Here is a 21,616-nt window from a genome sequence, read left to right as displayed (position 1 = left end):
AATGTTTTGCCAAGAGTTATTGTTCATAGCATAGCTTGCATTTCAGGAAGGACTTAAAATTCTCTTAAAGCTATTTACCACAACTCACACTTGTGCTTTTTTTTTATTTATTCGAATTGTATGCATCTTTCCAAAGGTGTCAATTACTTAGATATTTTTTCCATTTATACAAGAATGTTCCTGTTAAAGGGATAAACATTGCAGATGTACACTTCCAATAAGAGTGTCTGTCTAACTGAAAAATCACCAGTAGGTCAGCAGTCCTAGTTTAAACATGCATGATGCTATAATACAGTTTAGTCATAGATCACAGACCCTTTCTGTGATCTTGAGATGCATGTTTATGTAGTACATTCTTTGGCGTTTAGTAGGAATGCTAAGATGGACTTATGTGTATCACTTTTCTCCAAGCAAAAAAAGTATATATATATGTTAAGGTAACTTATTATAGGAATGTTTATTACTTGGATGATGTTTTCTCAGAACTAAACATTCAAAATTAAAGTTGCAGTTAAAAGAAATTCTTAAATATTAATGTATGGAAATACACAAGTAGAATCGTAAATCTGTTGCTTAGTGATAGGGCAACAGTGTAAAAAACATGCAAGATATTTTAGTGTTAATGGCCACAGACTAATTTCAGCTCCTTTTTAGACTAAATTTTTGTGCCTTATTTATATGCCTTCCTCATTTTCCTCATTACTTCATTACTTCATTGTTATTTGTCTTGAAATTTTGGAGATAGTTTTTTTTGTTTTTATTTTTGTTGTTATCTCTATTGTGCCCCCCCCCATGCCACCTCCCTCTTCTTTCTCTGCCTCAGCCCCCAATAGAGATAGAGGAGTGACTGTTGTCTGTCACAGAATAAACTGTAGACTTTTTTTTATTTGAATTCTTTATTTAAAAAATCAATTACAATTAAAAAAAAACTTTTAAACGAAAACCCACCACGTCTGTGGTTCAAAACGTGTTTTAAATTTAGGAAGGAGAAAACAAATATGTTTTAAAAGTGTTTTAAAAGTATGGTCTTTGCTTTAGCATAAAATGAAACCTCATCTGTATATTTTATATAAAATTACACGGCATCTGTATATGGGCATGTTCTGTCAGCTTTCTGTATGTTTCTGAATGTTAGGAGTTAGTAGTTTGACAAAAATTTTGTAACTAGTATTCTATGCTCTGGTTAGAGTGTCTGCAGCACGTGAACCAGCGTGCAGTGAGCACTCAGGGAACTTCTAGCAGAAAACCTCTGTACAGGAAATGTCCAGGGGACGACTTACAAATGCATCTCTGTGATTTGTACCTGCGTACAGTAGTTCCCTTGTCACATACCTCTTTGCAAGAGTATCTTGCACCACCTCTGCATGAGGTGATTGTTAGCTATACTTGCTCAAAAAACAGGAGATAAGTTTTCTGTGTTCTTCTGTTTTGTTGTAAAGTTCCCGAATCTTTTAATCATTGGCACAATCAGTACTGTACGCACTAGTCTGGGGTGTGAATATATATCCTGTTATAAGATGTTTCTATTTACTAACAGGTTTTGACTTGGGAAGTTTAAAGAACTTAAGAGGAAGGAAGTCCTCTTGAAATTTCAAAACTTCAGGGAGTGCTTTTCCATATCATAGTGTAAAACAGACATCTTACATATAATCAATCTTTTAAATGTTATAGACATTAACATCTTAAATAGTTATAGACATTAACATCATCTACCCACAAAGTTGCTAATCTCTTTGTATATAATCATTCCTGAAATGAGAGACTTTTTTGATTAAAAAGGAAATGCGTGTAAACTAATGTTGCTGTGTTCTTTTTAATAGGGATGATGATGTCATCGCAGTTTAATATTTCTCAGAATTCCATGCGTGGTAGTCCTGCATCTTCCAATTATCAACAAACCACTATCTCACATAGCCCTTCCAGGTAATGCTATGTTTAAATGGGGGTAGAGAGTGGGCAGTGAACTTCACATGCTTCCTACAGTGACAGTCAATTCTTGCTGCAAGTATGTGAGTCGAAGTAAGATCAGTGTTAAGATAAATCCTGCATTTGTCTGACAGCAGGGTGAGTTTCTGCACCTGGAAAAAAAACAAATATAGTGCTTATTCACTTTTTGCCAGTGAATTAATCTTTGTACTATAAGGACTAGTCATGATTCCCGACTCTCTCCCTTCCATGATTTTGGCAGATTTTCTTTCCTGCGTAAAGAATCTCCCTGCCTCCTCCCACCCCTCCAGTTGTACTCTCTCTGTTGCAGAGGCTGACAGTGGTGGCAGGAGGATAGGAGAGAAGAGGCGTTCTGGCATGTATAGCAGTGCCAGCCTGACAGGAGGATGAGACAGAAGGCTTGTTAAAGCATGGAGTACTGTTTTAACAGTAGACAAAAAGACCATCTATAGGAGGATAGGCCTAGTAGTTTGGCCAGCAGCTTCCTCTTCAACTTTCTAGTTCTTTTTCAAACTTTGAATGTTAGCAAATAGGGCGTACCTATTATCTAGGTCTTTATTGATATAATAAAGTACTCTGGATTAGAGGAAAGATATCTGCATGCAGTTTCAACCCAGTTACTGGGCTGTAATAGATTTAATCTGCAGCTATTAGACATCATTATTAAAATAAACTGTTATTTCACATTTCACTTCAAGTTAATGTAATTGTTTGGGCAAATAGAAAGCTTTATCATAGAATCATTCAGGTTGGAAAAGACTTCTAAGATCATCTAGTCCAACCTTTTTTATAACTGTAAAAAAAACAACTACACTGTCAAGAGTGATTTTATATATATATATTTATTCACTTTTATATCTAAAAGTGATTTTGAAGAAGGTTTTATGAATTATGAATGTTACAATGTGCTATGTCTTCTTGAAATCCTTGTTTTAAATATTTTGCTGTTTCTTTCTGCGGAAGCTTACCGTCACAAAGTTGCTATCCAGAACCGAGGGTTGTGAAAGCATGTATTTGTTTTATTTTTATTTTGAAAGAATGTAAGTTATAATGTACATGTATTATTGTCACAAGCCTGATTTGTATGGCATCCTATCTTTAGGATCAGTCCAAGGTAAAGCCAGTGAAAGAATAAGCTGTATTCAGTGGACTTTGGGTCAGGTCCTACCTAACTGCCCATCACATTCCTATATTTTGGTAGTATAGTTGCGCAAGATAAAGTTCTTTGAAATCTTACTCGAAAAATCATATTTAGAGTAGATGGCTCCTTGTTGATCATAGCAAGCTTATTTTTATTTGATAATTAAACTTTATCTGTCATTTTCATTCAAGCTTCTAATAAGCTAGAACTGACTTCTGAAAATTACATATTTTAGTAAATATTTGTAACTTGTGTTGTTGTGTCCTTTCACTAAGTGGGGATCTTATGAACGCTTTCTATTCTCTTCTTTAGTTTTACTAATACAGTTCCTAACCTGTGGCTCTTAAGTAGTAATTGAAGTTGGGAAGGCATTGATAGCTTTAAATACTGCTTTTGAAGAGGTTTCTTGATTGCTTTGGAATTTCATGTCTTTCCCAGAAGTTATAATGTTCTAGAGGTATAGTATTTCAAAAGGAATAATAAAATTGTCTAAATTTGCTTTTACAACTTCTAAAAACTTTTAAAATTTTATTTTTAGCCGGTTTGTGCCACCACAGACAAGCTCCAGTAACAGATTTTTGGCACAACAGAACAGTCCAGTGCCTAGTCCATATGCACCTCAAAGCCCTGCAGGGTACATGCCATATTCACATCCTCCGAGTTACACACCACATCCTCAGTTGCAGCAAGGTAAGTCTGTGATGTTTGTTATGTTCTCTTATCTCATGTCAGCTTTGCCTTCATGTGCATGTTTCATGGCTCTTGATTTCTTCAAAGTCACATGCTTTTTTTTTTTTTGTATTTTTAGCTTTGTTTACCTAACTGTACAGAGTAATAATATATTAAACAAACAAACAAAGTAAAACATCTTCATTTGACATTACTCCCCTATGTACACCTATTTTACATAATTATCATGTATATATGACAATAGAAAAATCAAAACAAACCAAAACACTTTTATTTGATAGTTATGGCCATCATTTATCTCTACTAGCAAAAACATCATTTTTGCCAGTGTAACTAAGTTTTGCTGCCATCTTATTTAGCCTTACCAAACCTTTGTAGTGTAGACTAGACTAATGCTAAGTTGGCTAGAATTAGACTCAAGTTATGCAGTAACTAGCAAAGATGACCTTCAGCATGAATGGATTTCTTTCTTTTTCCCTTTTCTAAATACAATCTTAAACAATGTGAACACTGTTAAAGTATCTAGGCATTTTTTGTTGGTAAGTAGAATTCTCATTGGATTCTTCTAAATAATCTGTTTTAAAGTTTAGTAGTGTGCTTGGAATATGTATATAGCTGTTCTGTATGCAATGTTGCATGTCTCATGAATGCCTTGAAAGCTTCATATACTGACGGGAGTGAATAAAAATTATGTAAAAGAAAATAGTTTTCTATAATCTGTAAGAAAATGATACTGAAAGTAATTAGGATAGATGCGGAGATAGCTTGGCTAGCTTGTATGTGAAATTTGGATTTTTTGAATCCTCTTGAAAATTATATCTTAGATACCTGATTTTATTCAAAGCATTTGTAGCAGAAGGATTCAATCAAGAAAAAAGGATTTTTGTTCAGATTCCAGACCTCTTGTATCTAACTCACTATTATCCACTATTATGATGCTTTCTGTGGAACCTTTAAGAGTTAATGAGTGTATGTATATATCAGTATAATTATTTACATTTTTTATATTTCAGCTTCAGTGTCCAGTCCCATTGTCACAGCTGGGATGAGGAATCTCCATGAAAATAAAATTTCAAGTCAATTGTCTGGAAATTCAGCTAATCATCATGCTGATAATTCTAGACATAGCTCAAATGAAGACTACCTACAGATGGTGCACAGACTAAGTAGTGATGTATGTAACCTATATCAATTTATTATGATAAGTCAAATATGTGTTTAGCTGCCTCAAAAGTCAGATACTTTACTATGTTGTTGATATATAAAACCACTGAAAATATAATTAAGTTTCAGACATACTGTGCAACTTGAACTTGTGAGATTTTATGTTTTCTAGAAGATCTCTCTCCTTTGGAACAGTTTATAACATTCTGTTGAAATTATGAAAAGTAAAAAATCTTATTCATAAGTTTATTTTAAAGAAATGATAGTGTCGCTATACTTATTTCCTCAATATATTGATGCAGACAATACTGGATTCTAAATAGGTGTATAGTTAGTTTGTCTAGTTGCAGATCCCTGCAATTCTTGATTAGACCTGACATATTTGAATAACGTATTGGGTAGTATTATGGTGTTCATATAGACATTTTTTCTTACTGGTTTGTATGTGCTTTATGGGCTGTTTTTTTTGTTGTTGTTGTTTTGTTTTTTTAAAGAAATTTTCCCTTAGTGGCAGAAATGCTTCTTTCAAAATTTTTGTTTGTTTGTTTTTTGTTTTTTTTTTTTTTTTTTTTTTTTTTTCCAACCCCCCTGCCATGGGCAGGGACACCTCCCACTAGACCTGGTTGCTCAAAGCCCCATCCAACCTGTCTGTAAACACCTCCAGGGTTGGAGCATCCACAACTTCTCTGGGCAACCTGTTCCAATGCCTCACCACCCTCACAGTAAAGAATGTCTTCCTAATGTCTAATCTAAAGCAACCCTTTTCTAGTTTAAAGCCATTCCTCCTTCTCCTATCACTATATTCCCTGACAAAGAGTCCCTCCCCAGCTTTCCTGTAGGCCCCCTTTAGGTTCTGAAAGGCCACAATTAGGTCTCCCCGGAGCCTTCTCTTCTACAGACTGAACAACCCCAGCTCCCTCAGCCTTTCTTCATAGAAGAGGTGCTCCGGCCCTCTGATCATCTTCGTGGCCCTCCTCTGGACTCATTCTAATATGCCCACATCCTTTTTGTGCTGGGGGCAACAAAGCTGAATGCAGCACTCCAGGTGGGGTATCACAAGAGCAGAGTAGAGGGGGACAGTCACCTCCCTTGACCTGCTGACCATACTTCTTTTGACACAGCCCAGGATATGGTTGGCTTTCTGGGCTGCAAGCGCACATTGCTGGCTTATGTTGAGCTTCTCATCAACTAGCATCCCCAGGTCCTTCTCCTCAGGGCTGCTCTCAATGCATTCTCCACCCAGCCTGTATTTGTGCTTGGGATTGCTCTGGCCCAGGTGCAGGGCCTTGCACTTGGCCTTGCTGAACTTCATGAGGTTCACACAGGCCCACCCCTCAAGCCTGTCCACGTCCCTCTGGATGGCATCCCTTCCCGCCAGCGTGTCAACCACACCACACAGCTTGGTGTCATCAGCAAACTTGCTGAGGGTGCACTCAGTCTCACTGGCCATGTCAGTAACAAAGATGTTAATCAGCGACGGTCCCAGTACCGACCCCTGAGGAACGCCACTTGTCACTGGTCTCCACCTGTGGACATTGAGCCATGGATCCCAACTCTTTGAGTGCAACCATCCAGCCAATTCCTTACCCACCAAGCGGTCCATACGTCAAATCCATGTCTCTCCAATTTAGAGACAAGGATATCGTTGGGAACAGGGTCAAATGCTTTGCACAAATCCAGGTAGATGATGTCAGTTGCTCTTCCCCTATCCACCAATGCTGTAACCCAATTGTAGAAGGCCACCAGATTTGTCAGGCACAATCTGCCCTTAGTGAAGCCATGTTGGCTGTCACCAATCACCTCCTTATTTTCCATCTGCCTTAGCATAGTTTCCAGGAGGATCTGCTCCATGATCTTGCCAGGCACAGAGGTGAGACGGACTGGCCTGTAGTTCCCCGGGTCTTCCTTTTTTTCCCTTTTTAAAAATGGGGGTTATGTTTCCCCTCCTCCAGTCAGTGGGAACTTCACCAGACTGCCATGACTTCTCAAATATGATGGATAGTGGCTTAGCAACTTCATTTGCCAGTTCCCTCAGGACCCGCAGATACATCTCATTAGGTCCCATGGACTTGTGCACCTTCAGGTTCCTTAGACGGTCTCGAACATGATCTTCTCCTACAGTGGGCAGTTCATCATTCTCCCAATCCCTGCCTTTGCCTTTTAGGCTTAGGCTGCGTGGCTAGATTTTCATCTTAATGAGAATCTCATCCTGTGGATGAAGCTTCATGGTAGTTATTCTTTATAAGCTTGACACAATCTCTTAACAACTCTTAAGGGGAGAGCACTTAAATTTCAGTTGGCGTTTTTTGACTAGCTCTTTGAACAGTCTGGTCATAATGATGCCTACAACAGTAGGCATAACAGTAGTTACAAAACCTCATCAAAAGCTTGTGGCAAATAGGCCTTTTTTCCCCTTTAAGTGTTTATTTCAGTTTACAAAATCTGTGGGTAACCTTTGTTTCTAAATTAGCTTGTGGAAGCAAAAGAAGTGTTGCATTGAACAAGTGTGTTATTAACACCAGGCTCTCTAAATCCCTTACCAGTGTTAATACTGTAGAACTCCAAGAGTGTCATTAGTTTTGCTTTTTTGTTTTATTTTAAATTATAGAATTATGCTGATTAAAATTATTAGCTATGAAGTAGTATCTTAAACAAAAGTTTTGTGATGAAGAAATCTGTCATAATACATAATCATCAGATGTGTTTTCTCAGTTTTTGTTTCAGCAATGCAAATTCTTTAAATCAGAAAGCTGTTCTTGACATTAAATATATATAAATATACCCCATCTATATTAAAGGTACACTGTCAAGAGAATCTTGGTTTTGTTAAGCCAAGGTTTTTGGAAAAGTTTAATATTAGGATAATTTATTTCAGTGTTTACATTTCACAATATTTAAAAATGTTCAACACTAATTTTGTTATTCAAGCAGTGCAGCCGCATCCTAGTTCTCGAGAACTTAGAAATTAAACTCATTCAGAACTGACAGGCTATGAAAATGTGAAACATACATTCATTGTTCAGTTTAATTGGAGAAGCACTCAATTTAAAAAGCAGTAAGCCTCTCAGCAGCTGCCACCTGCTGAGAAGTACACAAGGTTTGGGATGTATTCAGGGTGGTGGTTCCTGAAGGGGGGTTTTGGGCCTCGACACCCTCAGGCGGAGGGAGGGACTGACTGGCAAGCAGCAGGTCTCACAGGAGGGGCAGGTGAGAGTTGGGCAGCGCCAGTTGCACCTGCTGTGCCAGTTCAAACCACATGAAGCACATACCAGCAGTTGCCATGTGCTGAGAGCAGTGCAAAACTTGCGAGGTACCTGGTAGGTATCTGAGGAGGTTTCTTCACTGGTCCACTGGTCATAATCCCTCCCCGGGGAGCTCAAACAGTGGTGACCACTCAACAGAAAGCTATGTCCTCTGTGGTATTTACACCCACTGGGGCCAATGCAGCTACCCAGACAGAACTCCCAAGGGAGCGTGCAGCCATCCAAGTCTCCAGCTGCAGGATGTGCCTAAGGTTTCTACTGGTGTCTGAGGCAGTAGCAAGAATACCTGTGAGAGGCGTGCCCAGGCAGAACTGCTGAGCTTGGTGGCTGGGCTCCAGGAGATTGACTGGTAGATTCATACTCTGCCCTCAGTGGAACAGAAATGTCAATTAGGCATAACAGATGGCAAGGGGGATCCTGTACTCTCTCTCCACCAGGCAGGAGGCATTGACTTGAGGGATAGAGGTGAATGGAAACAAGTCTCTGCTCAGGGCAGTGGGAGAAGCTCCTACTTGTCTACTTTGCCTTCCCTTCCCTTGCCCTTAACACAATAAATTATGAGGTTCTGGAATTGGAAGGACAAGGACATGATGAAGTGGATGATGATCCATCTATGCAAGAGAAGTCACTGAGGTCAGGTCATCTTATCCCCTGCATCATGACCACCTCCGTAAAGAAAATATGGTGGGTTATTGCTGTAGGTGACTACCTTCTGAGGGGACCAGAGGACCTGATCTGCCAACCAGACCCACCTTTTAGGGAAGTTTGCTGACTCCGTGGGGCTCACGTTAAGGATGTTACCAGGAAACTTCCTAGCCTGGTGTGGCCATCAGATTATTATCTGCTCTTGCTTTTCCATCTGGGTAGCGACAAAGTCACAATGAGAACTCAGGGGCAATCAAAAGAGACTTCAGGGTCGTGGAAGATTGGTGAAGGAACGTAGGTAGTATTCTCATCTATCCTTCCAGTTGTAAGGAACGATATTGAAAGAAACAGGTGGACCCAGCTTATTGATACCTGGCTCCAAGGCTGATGTCACCAGTAGAATTTCGGGCCTATGCAATACCAGGCATGCTGGAGCCTGACGGGATTCACTTTCTCAAAGGGGGAGAAATATTTTTGTTCACAAGTTAGTGGGGCTGATTTGAAAGAGCTTTAAACTAGGTTTGAAGGGTGAAAAGAGGTAAAATCAAGCTTACTAGCAATAAGCTATGGGATGGCATGACAGTATTTGTGGGACAATGTGCTGTCTTAGTCCCAGAGCTAAGACATCATTAGCATAAGTGAGACTTAGTTGGAAGAGTCCTATGACTGGAGTGCTGTGATGGATGGTTATTCATGATAAGTGATGATGGTTATTCATGATGTTGTGATGATGGTTATTTATGATATTCATCTCCATGAAGATGGCTCTTCAGGAGAGGTGGGCAGGGCAGGTGAGGCAGAAGGGTAGTGCTGTATGTAAAGGAGGGGTTGGACTGTACAGTGCTTGCAGTTGGGGATGATGTGGTTGAGAGCCTCTGGGTAAACATGTAGGAGAAAAGCTAATAAAGCAGATGATGATGTGTGTCTGCTATAGATCACCCAGCCAGGATGATGATACTGAACGTAGCATTCTATAAGGAATTAAGGGAAATCTCTAGATCAGTTGCCCTTGTCCTTATGGGCGACTTCAACTTCCTAGATGTTAACTGGGACTGTCGTACAGCAGACACAAACAGGTCCAGTGAATTCCTGAAGCACACTGAAGATAATTTTTTGATGCAGGTACTAAGGGAGTCAACTAGGAAAGGTGCCCTCCTAGATATGTGGTTTGTAAACAGAGGTGGTCTTGTGGATGAAGTGGTGATTGGTGGCTATCATGGCCACAGCAATCATGAAATAGTTGAGTTTAAAATCTTTGGTGATATGAGAAAAACTGTCAGCAAAGCTACTACCCTTGATTTTGGGAAAGCGGACTTTAGGCTGTTCAAGGAACTGGTTAGTAAGGTCCTCTGGAAATCTGCTTTTGAAAGCATTGTGGTCCATCAACGCTGATCACTTTTTACAAGCCATTTCTTAAGAGTGCAGGAGCAGTCAATTCCAATGTGTTGGAAGTCAAGCAAATGGGGCAGAAAGCCAGCTTGGCTAAACAGATATCTCCTTCAGGAACTTAGGTGAAAAAAGAAAGTGTATGGATTTTGGAAGCAAGGTCAGGCTACACAGGAGGAATATAGAGATTCTGTTCACTGTTGTAGGGAGAAAACATGTACAGCCAAAGCTCAATTGGAGCTGAAGCTGGCTTTTTAAAGTATGCTAACAGCAAAAGGAAGACCAGAGATAACATTGGTCCATTGGTTGGTCACCTCACAAATAGGGTTGAAGATAAAGCAGAGACATTTCATATATTCTTTGCCTCTGTCTTTAGCACCAATGACAGGTCGTGGGACAAGATCTGATGACAAGGTTACCCACCTAGTGGACAAAGGGAAAGCAGTGGATGTGGGGTGTTTTTTTTAAATTTATTTTAGCAAAGCTTTCAATACTGTTTCTCACAGTATCCTTCTGGATAAAGCATCTAGCATACAACTAGACATTATATACAGTACAATGAGTGAACAATTGGCAGAAGGGTTGGACTCTGAGAGTTGTAGTAAATGGGGTAACATCAGGCTGGTGGCCAGTCAGTAAGTGGTGTTCCCCAGGGCTCAATTTTAGGGCCAGTTCTATTCAATGTTTTTATCAATAACCTGGACACGGGAGTTGAGTGCACACTAAGTAAGTTTGTGGATGATACTAAATTGGGAGAAGTCATCCATTCCCTTGAGCATATAGAGGCCTTGCAGAGAGATCTTGATAGATTAGAGCACTGGGCAATTGCCAACCATATGAAATTTAACAAGAGCAAATGCTGGATTCTGCACTTGGGACAATGTAATTCTGGGTGTACATACGTACGTACTGGGGGACTAGTGGCTGGAGTGCAGCCCTGCAAAAAGGGATCTGGTGGTTTTGGTTGATGGTAAGCTCGATAGGAGTCAACAATGTGCCCTGATGTCCAAAAGGGCCAACCATTTCCCTGGGGTGCTGCATTAAGCACAGTATAACTAACCAGTTAAAAGAAGTGATTGTCCCACTATGCTCAGCACTGGTGTGGCCTCACCTCAAGTACTGTGTGCAGTTTTGGGCTCCACAATATAATGATGATATAAAACTATTAGAATGCCTCCAAAGGAGGGCAACAAAGATGATGAAAGGACTAGAGAGTGTGACATATGAGGAGTGGCTGAGGATACTTGGTTTGTTCAGCTTAGAGAGAGATTGAGGGGTGACCTCACTGTTGTCTACAACTTCCTCAAGAGGGGGAGCAAAGAGGGAGGTGCTGATCTCTTCTCTCTGGTGACTGGTGATAGGATGCAAGGGGATGGCTTAATAAAGCTAGGGGAAGTTCAGACTGGATATTAAGAAAAAGCTCTTTACTGAGAGAGTGATCAGGCAATGGAACAGGCTCCCCAGGGTCATGGCCCCAAACATTTTGGTGTTCAAGAAGCATTTGGACAATGCTCTTAGATATATGGTTTAACTCTTAGGTTGGCTTGTGTGGAATCGGGAGTTGGACAAGTGCAGGGTCCTGCACCTAGGGAGGAATAACTCTAAGTACCAGTACAGGCTGGGGGGTGACCTGCTGGAGAGCAGCTCTGCAGAGAGAGACCTGGGAGTCCTGGTGGACAGCAGGCTGACCATGAGTCAACAATGTGCCCTAGTGGCCAAGAAGACCAATGGTATCCTGGGGTGCATTCGGAAGAGTGTTGCCAGCAGGCCAAGGGTGTTGATCTTCCCCCTCTACTCAGCCGTGGTGAGGCCACACCTAGAGTATTGAGTCCAGTTCTGGGGTCCCCAGTACAAGAGGGACATGGAACTACTGGAGCGAGTTCAGAGGGTATACGGAGATGATTAGAGGACTGGAGCACCTGTCGCACGAGGACAGGCTGAGAGAACTGGGCCTGTTTAGCCTGGAAAAGGGAAGACTGAGGGGAGATCTCATTAATGTGTACAAATATCTGAGGGGAGGGTGTCGAGAGGATGGAGCCGGTCTCTTTTCAGTTGTGCCCAGCGACAGGACGAGAGGGAACGGGCACTGGAACAGGTTGTCCAGAGAGGTTGTGGAGTCTCTTTCTCTGGAGGTATTTAAAACCCGCTTGGACGCTATCCTGCATAACATGCTCTAGGTGATTCTGCTCAGCAGGGGGGTTGGAGTAGATGATCTTCAGAGGTTCCTTCCAACCCCGCCCATTCTGTGATTCTGTGATCCCTTCCAACTCAGCATATTCTGTGACTCTAGTAAATGATATAAACTTGCACTTTAGTGCATTTCCTTACTGGAGCATGTTACATATATTTTATTTGTAATTATACTTTGTAAAGCTGATTTTAGTTGCTATCATGCAGAAAACAGTTTGAAGTATTCAGATGAATGAAAATTTATGTATAGATAATAAGTTTAATCATGATGTTTTCGCCTTTTCAGACGCAGCATGACCTTTTGTGCAGATACAGCTATGAATGTGGATTATTAAATCCTAAAACTTAAAAGCTTTAATTATTCTTTAGTCTTAGTACTAGGAATTTATCACATAAAAAATTGTGAGTAGTTACAGGATATTGTGTATTTGCCATTAGTGATATATACAAAATCAGTAAATATACCTTTGAAGCTTACTGCACATACACTCAGTTTAAGGACCATTCGTTGGGAAAATTCAGAGCTTTCCTCAAATATAAGTTTGTGCTTATGTTTCACCACTTGATGAAGGTCTGAACTAGGAAAAAGTAAATGAGCACTTCTGACAAGTTATCAGCTACAATAAGAATGGCATGTGTACATGGAAGTTTATCTACCTAGCTAGTCTGTTTTGTTAATCTAATGAAAGACATCTTTGCCTATGTCCTTGGCAATTATGTGTAGAGGACCTCTCCTGTCTCAATGAAACATAGATGCTAGAAAAGTTGCTAACCTAGTAAGTCGTAAGTAAACTAGCAATTCATACAGCAGGAAATTAATTCATTTTGGCTTGCAGTGACACACATGTAAGTTTAAGGTGTAGTTCTTTTTATTGCATTGAATCTGAATATTAGATTTCTTCGTGCATGAGGCTTTCTTCACATGAGGAAACAGCTCTTTTTGCAAGCACTGTTGCAAAAATAAGTGTAATAGCACAGCATGAGTTTTAGATTCACTTTGCTGTGGGAGCAAAAAAATTCAATGGAAGTGTTCTAAGTTGCCCATGGATGGTGAAACCTGGTTTCTTATGGATTCATATTCTTTGCCCTGTAAGCACCTTCAGTCCATAAATTTCAAACTCTTTCCTTTGCTCTAAGCAGTGTGAATGAACTATGTCTTTGCAAGATGTAACATGTATGGTGGCTAGTCTGCTACTAGGCATGTGAAAAATGGCTGTTTGGTCATTGCCAAAGGGAGTGTGTAGTTGCCCCATCTCTGCAGGCTTCTATCTTCTTCAAATGCCAATTTAGCTTTCTGACTTTACTGCCTGCTGCTGATTTTTTTTTCATAGAAACTTAATTACAGTTAATTACAGTTGAGCCTTATAATATTAATTGAGTTGAAACTAGTCATAAGGATAAAAGTATTTAGGGACAAACAGACAATTCAGGGTAAAAAAAAAAAGGGGGGGGGGCAGGGAATAATATAAAGGAGTTATATAAAAGAACTGTGTATGTACAGATATCTCAATATGAGCCACATTAGAATATTAGCTAATGAAATAACCAAGAATCAGAATTTTATTAGGAAAATGATTAATCTTAAAATTTTTTGAGACTTCACTTGTATGACTTTATTCTTTAAAAAAATAGACTTCTTGCATTTTTTTTAATAATTTATGTAAATTGTCTCTTCATAGATATAAGGGTCGTTAATTTGTTCTTTCCCAAAACATTCCCATAGATATTGTTTAAAAAACAATGCTAGCAATAAGAAATACTGTTTTATAAAAAATTAAATCTAGTAAGGTCCTTGACTGAATAAGCATACTCGTCACCAGCAGAGGCCTCCATGACAATGGTTAAAAAAACAAAAAAAAAGGTGTGTGTCTGAATAGTGGCTTTCATATTTAATTTTAAGGTAGTGGGGGGGAAAAAGTCACATTTACATTCCTGATGATAAAGCATGAACATCCTTACACTGTAATTGGTATTATATTATGAAGTTTTTCAGAAATTAGGAATTTTTAGAAATTAGGAATTAAAACAAGTTGTTCTGTGCAAAACTGAAAAGACGGTAAAATGTTTTTGCTGTGTTGGGGAATTTCTCTGAATTGCCATCACGTTGTTTCCTATCTAACTGTTAAGACAGGCAAATAAGCTAAAATCGTTCAAGTTATGATATACACAAAACTATCTCAGCTGCTGCAATGGGAGTGCTACAGATTTTGTTCAGTCCTGATGTGTGTATGCTGGAGGGTATAAATATAAAACGTTAGTTTGCTTAAATGTAAAAGTGAGATAGTATTATAGAGAAGCTTTAAGGGCAGGTTAAGTGGAAAAAATTTTGAATTTGTTTTAAAAATCTACTTTTTATGCTTGGTTTCAGTTGTTTATATAGAGTTCATACTTAGCAATAATTTACTATGAGTTCTTGTAACAAAAAATTCCTAAATGTAATCTTAATGTCAACCAAAAGTGATTACTTCAAACAGAAGATGTGTACATAAATTTATTTTTGTGTGCATGTTCTGGTGATAAATTCTTCTTAGGGCTGTTGTGCTCTGGAATATTGCCTATATAGCCGTCTAATTTATAAAGATTTTGATATAAATAAATATTTTTCTAATAGTTGTTGTATGATTTTTCATCCAATCCATTTTATCAGTGTATGTATTAATTTCAGTATTTTATAAAACGTTCATGTTCACGATGTTATTTTTTTATCATTGTCACTTTAGGATGGCGATCCTTCAATAAGGAATGCTGCATCTTTTTCCTTGAGGTCACCACAGTCAGTCTGCTCTCCAGCTGGAAGTGATGGAGCCCCTAAAGGTAGTCTAGCAGTCATATATATCAATATATTTTTCACAATTTAAAGGAACAGACTTTAAAGAGGTTTTTAGTTAGTCCTTCTGACATCTTTTTTCAAATAGTACTAGAAAGTATGTCTTTAGATTTCAGTAACAAAATCATTTTGAGCCCTGATCCAGAAGAAATTTCTGAAGGTCCAAAAATTGATTAATGGTACTTCAAAACATAGCTCAAATTAATGGAGGACAGAAGGATTTTAAATCCTTTCTAATATGAGGATTAAATTGTTTATAAGAATGGTTTTGGTTGCTCTGCATAATAAATGGTTTCATGGCAGCATTACAAGTATTGAACCCTTAACCAGCTCAAAGTGTTTTAACATGCAATGCTTGTCTTGATTGCAATCATCAGTTTTGAAGAACATGAAATTAACAGTAGTTCAGTGAACACAATACATATAGCATAAACAAAGCCCAAAAAACTTAGCTGTGGAGAAGGAATAGGGCAACGTCAGCTGAATCTGCTCAAAATAATTCTTTATGCTAAAATATAGAAAGTATACTGCTGTTTATAATATTATCCTTAAGAAGCAATGACTGAGATGCATGAGACTTAGCAAGGTAGGGGTTGGGCATATTTTTACTAATACAGGTTTTCATATCTTATGTATTTACATGCTAATAGTAAAAAGATGCAACAGTGCTTTCCTCTCTTTTAGCCCTGGAACAAAATTGAGTCTTTCTGGATGGTCAGGTTAGGTTGAGAGGGAGAACAGGAGATGGGAGAGATTACAGAGAAGGTGAGGGTGTTAGGCTTGTTCAGCCTGGATACGTCAGGTCTTAGGGGGGGGGGAACTTAGAACAGCCTTCCCATACCTATGCGGAGATTATCAGAAAGACTGAGTCAGGCTTTTCACAGTGGTATGTAGAAAGGATGAGATACAATGGACAATTGAAATGGGAGGTTCTGACTGGATATAAGGAAAACCTTTTTCACTATCGGGATAGTCAACCACTGAAAAAGGTTGCCCAGAGAATATGTGCATTTTCCATTCCTGGAGGTTTTCAAGACCAGGCTGGATAAAGTTCCCCGTGATGGTCCAACCTTGCTTACCCTGCTTTGAGCAAGAGGATGGACTAAAGACCTCCTGAGGTCCCTTCTTAACTGAATTATTCGATGATCCTGTAACTGCTAAAATGATCTCTGTGGTTCATCTTCTATAGACACATACTGTGTTAGACAGTGATGGAAAAAGCATGGTTCAAATGCAAGTGAGAAGTACTTGTATAGCATTCCATCAGCATCATTTTTTTAAGAGGTCTTGTGCTAAAGGACTTGTTGCAAGACTTGTATAAATGGCAAAGACTAAATGTGGTTGTTTTCTTTTACTCAGTGTTTTTCTTTAACTCATTACACAAAATCCATGTTTGTAGAGCATTCACAACATTGTGAATCTAAGCTACTTATACTCAGATATATGATTACTACTCAGCCAGAAGAATATTTGAATTATTTTTTTGGTTAAATTGCAGCTGTTTCAATTGATTGTCTCAGAACCCATTTTGAAAGGATATCATTATAGATTACCTCTGAAAACAATCTGATTGTACATTTCAGATTGTAATGTTTCAGCATTAGAGGGGCTGAAAAAGTGCAAGAGGAGCTTTATGATTTATTTACCTGTATGTTAGATTTACTTTTCTCATTGATAAAGCACACAACTGAAGTACTGTTAGTAATGGTGCTACCATTTTGCCTTCTTTGAGATTAATGAACCCTGACTGAACCATTTCTTGATGCTGCAAGAATCTTGCCATTTTCTTCCTTCAATCAAGCATTTTATAAATGTATTGAAGAGGTGTAGATAATTACAATATTGCTTAGAATATGTGATCCCTGACAGTGAGCTTTTGGCCTATGATTTGAAGCGAAAGTGGTTGGTTGTGCTGATAAATTTTGCAGTGATGAGCAAACAACAAATATCTATGCTGAGATTTTTCTGGCTGCTGTCATTAGCCCTTGAAAACTTGGTTGACAAGTTGCAAACTTTGGTAAAGAACATTAGCAAAATATTTACTTTTTTGTTTGGGAGGACAAAAAGAATGGTACTAGATATCTGTGGTGGTTTTACTTGGGTGGGCGGCCGAGCTCCACCACAACCGCTCTCTCACTCCCCCTCCTCAAAGAGGAACGGGGAGAAAATACGATGAAAAGGGCTCAAGGGTTGAGATAAGGATGAGGAGATCACACAGTAATTATCGTGACGGGCAAAACAGACTCAGCGTAGGGAGACAGTAAGATTTACTGCCTATTACTAACAAGCTAGAGAAGTGAGAAACAAAGGAAAGAAACCAAAAGCACCTTCCCCCACATCCACCCTCTTCCACCTCCTCCCCCCGAGCGGTGCAGGGGAACGGGGGAATGGGGGTTATGGTCAGTCTATAGCGCTTCTTCCCCGCTGCTCCTTCTCGGTCACTCTCGTCCCCTGCGCTGTGGGGTCCCTCCCACGGGATGCAGTCCTTGCTGAACTGATCCGGCGTGGGCTGCCCACAGGCAGCAGCTCTTCAAGAACTGCTCCAGATATGGGTCCGTACCATGGGGTCCATCCCTCAGGAGCAAACTGCTCCAACCTGGATCCCCCACGGGCAGCAGCTCCTGCCAGGTCACCTGCTCCTGCGTGGTCTCCTCTCCATGGGCTACAGGTCTGGCCTGGAATCTGCTCCGGCAGGGGTCTTCCACAGGCCGCAGTCTCCGTCGGTGCAGGTCCACCTGTTCCACCGTGGTCTCCTCCATGGGCTGCAGGGTGGAACCCTGCTCCACCGTGGTACTCCATGGGCTGCAGGGGGACAGCCTGCTTCACCATGGTCCTCACCACAGGCCGCAGGGGACTTCTGCTCCGGCGCCTGGAACACTTCTCCCCCTCCTTCTTCACTGACCTTGGCGCCTGCAAGGCTGTTCCTCACTCCTCTCACTCTCCCAGCTGCTGTGTAGCACAGCGTCTTTTTCCCCCGTCTTAAATATGCTCTCACAGAGGAGCAAAACATCACTTATTGGCTCGGCTCTGGTCAGCGGTGGGGCCCTTACCAAACATGGGGCAGCTTCTAGATCCTTCTCACAGAAGCCACCCCTACGGCCCCCTGCTACCAAAACCTTGCCACGTAAACCCACTACAATATCGTCAGTCAATAGAAAGATCTCAGGGAAGGATATTACAATATCTAAGCTTTCTTATGTAGTATAGAAATGTGAGGCAATTACCGAAGGTACAGGTACAGACTGCATTTCTGTACTTTTGACGTGGAAATAGCAAGGACTTCTGGAGATTTGGAGTATGCGGTTGCACAGTCTTGAATCATTTAAAACTGAACGATAGCTGACTGATTGATGGAATCTGAATGAGGAAGAAGTTTTGTTTGTAACTCAGGGAAAATATTTGAGGTGACAGAAGTTATATTTGCTTTTTTGGTTGGTTATTCACTTATTGAATGAAACAACGTTTCTTTGTTACAGAAATTATTGCTTCACCTCCTTTGCTTCAGTAAAGGTACCAGAGCAGCTGAAGTTTTATGCAGAAGATTTTAGGCTGGACTTTATCCTTTCTTTTTAATGTAAATTTTAGATTTTTAGCTATGTAAACAGAATAGTGGCTCTGCTTTCATGCTATCATCTATTACCACATCTGCTTTTATGGTGAATTCATAGGAAAGAATTTTCCTATGAAGAATTAACAAGGAGTAATTTCCTTCTTCTAGTCTCATAAAATTTTTTGTGGAATCCATTACCCAAGATGGATTACTCATCAAAATCCTTTATCTGTTTATTCTACTTTCCTACCAATCTTCGGGAACTTCAGGAAGAAATATTTATTTATTTAAGACAACTTCTAAAGGTGTGTATAAGGGAAAATCTTCCACAGAGTTCTTAGTCCACTGCTTTCTGGAGAGAAAAGCTCATATATTTACGGTCCTGTTTCCATACAGTTTCCTGAACTTCTGGGGAAACATTCTAAGGAATAGCAACAATCCTTATTAAACTATGTTATTTTGCAACTTTTTTCTTCCTGGAAATAATTTGTATTCCCTCCAGAAATCGTTAAACTTTTTTCTTACAGGAAATATTTCAACATTACCCTTCCAACATTTTATAAGACACTGAAAATTACAGCCATATCCAAATTTTCTTTAGAGGCTGATATTTTCCCAGTTAGTACTTGATTATTTTCTGAATAATTTGGAAATACTACTTTTATTTTCTTAGGGATTTATAAGACTTCTCCAGAGAGATTCCTCTATACTTGGTCTCTATGTATAGTGGGTTGCAAGGAGAAAAAAGAATGTTTTCAAATCTCTGTTGCAGACCTCAGTGCTCCCAAAGGTATTTGTTAAAAAAAAATATCACCTCTCCCTCTCTCCTTTGAAAGAAAGGTGGAAGAAATTTATTTAAAGGTGCTTTCTGACAGGGCCAAAATAAGCATTCATTCTTGCTTCTACAAGTTTTAACTTTTTACACAAAGATGCTTCTGAATACAGCAGTTCTAAGGTGGAACAGACAAAGCTTTTTTTTTTTTATACGGCATTTGAAGCTGAGTAGAAAGTGGTGGGACTCTGCCCTGAAATCTGTTGAAAGAGTATGTGAAAAGTGAATACAATCTGTTCCAAAAAATCTCCCAAATAAATATTGTTCTTTCTCTGTCTCATATGCTATCCTGTTAAGTTTGAATTCTAAATGAAGTTATGCTGTTTCAAAATAAATGTCAACATAATCTGTTAATCAAAATAAGTAATAATTGTTTTATATGTAGTATAAAACTTGGGAAGATTTCTAGAGGAAGATTCTAAGATTTCAGAAAATAAAGTAGGAAAGGACTTGGGGGCGGGGCTTCCCATCTTCTTACCAGCTACTAGGAGGAAAATTAACTCTATCCTAACTGAAACCAGGACATACCCTTAGCTGGATGAGCTGTATCAGTATCACTCCCAATAACTTCCATCTATTTTATTCTTAAAATGTCAGTAATAGAGTTTCCTTTCTCTTGCCATGCAACCTGTTCAAATTCCTATTGCTAGAAAGCTTTTCTTCTATTTTTTGCATGAATCATTTTGTTGGGAGTTAGGCATGACGCTTCTTGACTTCTTTCCAGTGGGTAAAGAAAAACAACTAATGTCCTTTTTTGTACAGCATTCATTTACATATCAAAGACCATTATCATGTCTTCCACCAATTTAATCTTCTACAGACTGAACAGTGCTGCTTCTTGCTATCATCTTTACATAAGTCTGCATTTCTAAGCCTCTGATTGTCTTTGCTTTTATCTGAATTCTAGTTTGTCTGCATGTCTTGGTGTTGTACTGCCCTAAGTTGTACATACAACTCAATTTGAAAACTTAAAAGGATGAGTAGTCAGAAAATTACTGTAGATGACTTTTTGTATGATACTTCTGTTATATATGAGAGTATGGCTGCTCTTTGGTGATAGATTCACGTTGCAAGCTGCTATAAACGTACTGCTGTCTTTATGTAGAATTTGTCTGTCTTCCTGTCATGTTATTACAATTACTCTTTCTCAGATGAATAAGAAGTTTGTGCTTATTCTTACCAAATTTCTTTTGTTTTAAAAGGTTATTCCAATCAGTAAAGATAATTGTCAATTTTGATTCTGTTTTTAAAAACCGTTGCATGCCTCTCTCAGACACTCAACACCAAAAGTTTGGTATCATCATTAGATAATAATAATTAGATTAATGCAAGTACTCTCTAATTCTGTTACATGAGAAGTCGTTATTGACAAATATTTTAATACTGCTATTCTTAAGACTGTGCTCTGAAAAGCTGCATTTGTTTACCAATACTCTGTTCATCCATTTTTACCAAGAACGACTGATACTCTTGTGGTGGTTTTACTGTGCTAGGCACCTGAACACCACAACCGCTCTCTCACTCCCCCTCCTTAGATGAGGAGGGGAAGAAGTAAAGGAAAGAACAACTCACGGGTTGAGATAAGGATGATTTAATTAAAAGGAAAAAAATAATTATTAAGGAAAGATTATTATTAATTAAACAATTTAACTAAACAATTTAACTAAACAATTAACAATTTAACTAAAGGGGAAAAAAGGAAAGGGGAAAAGGGAGGGGGAAAGGGAAAACTAAACAAAACAAGTAAAGGCTATGTGGAAGCGCAGAGGAAAGAAATTACTCTCTACTTCCCACAAATGAGCGATGCTTGACCACGTCCTTGAAGCAGGGCCTCAACGCACGTAGCCGGCGTTCGGGAGGAGGACAGACGTTTTCACAACGAGAGCCCACCCCTCCCCTCTTCCTCCTTTTTCCACCTTTTATTGCTGAGTGTGACATCATATGGTATGGAATATCCCTTTGGTTGGTTTAGGTCAGCTGC

At 39.2% G+C, this 21,616-nt stretch overlaps 1 protein-coding gene across 1 annotated transcript in view; it reads left to right on the top strand.

Moving 5' to 3' along the window:
• The first annotated feature begins 1,799 nt into the window (after window positions 1-1,799).
• Window positions 1,800-21,616, top strand: part of LOC136789456 (nipped-B-like protein) — a 100,229-nt gene continuing 80,412 nt past the window's right edge. The window contains exons 1-4 of the mRNA XM_066989515.1: window positions 1,800-1,923; window positions 3,627-3,778; window positions 4,792-4,952; window positions 15,147-15,240. Of these exons, the coding sequence (XP_066845616.1) occupies window positions 1,823-1,923; window positions 3,627-3,778; window positions 4,792-4,952; window positions 15,147-15,240 (508 nt within the window). The 5' untranslated portion in view covers window positions 1,800-1,822. The remainder of the gene's footprint in view (window positions 1,924-3,626; window positions 3,779-4,791; window positions 4,953-15,146; window positions 15,241-21,616) is intronic.

Source organism: Anser cygnoides, unplaced genomic scaffold (assembly GCF_040182565.1).
Source record: "Anser cygnoides isolate HZ-2024a breed goose unplaced genomic scaffold, Taihu_goose_T2T_genome scaffold_46_1, whole genome shotgun sequence".
In the NCBI taxonomy this organism is placed as follows: domain Eukaryota; kingdom Metazoa; phylum Chordata; class Aves; order Anseriformes; family Anatidae; genus Anser; species Anser cygnoides.
The sequence above is the reverse complement of the archived record's forward strand: the minus strand, read 5'-3'. Positions and strand labels throughout refer to the sequence as shown.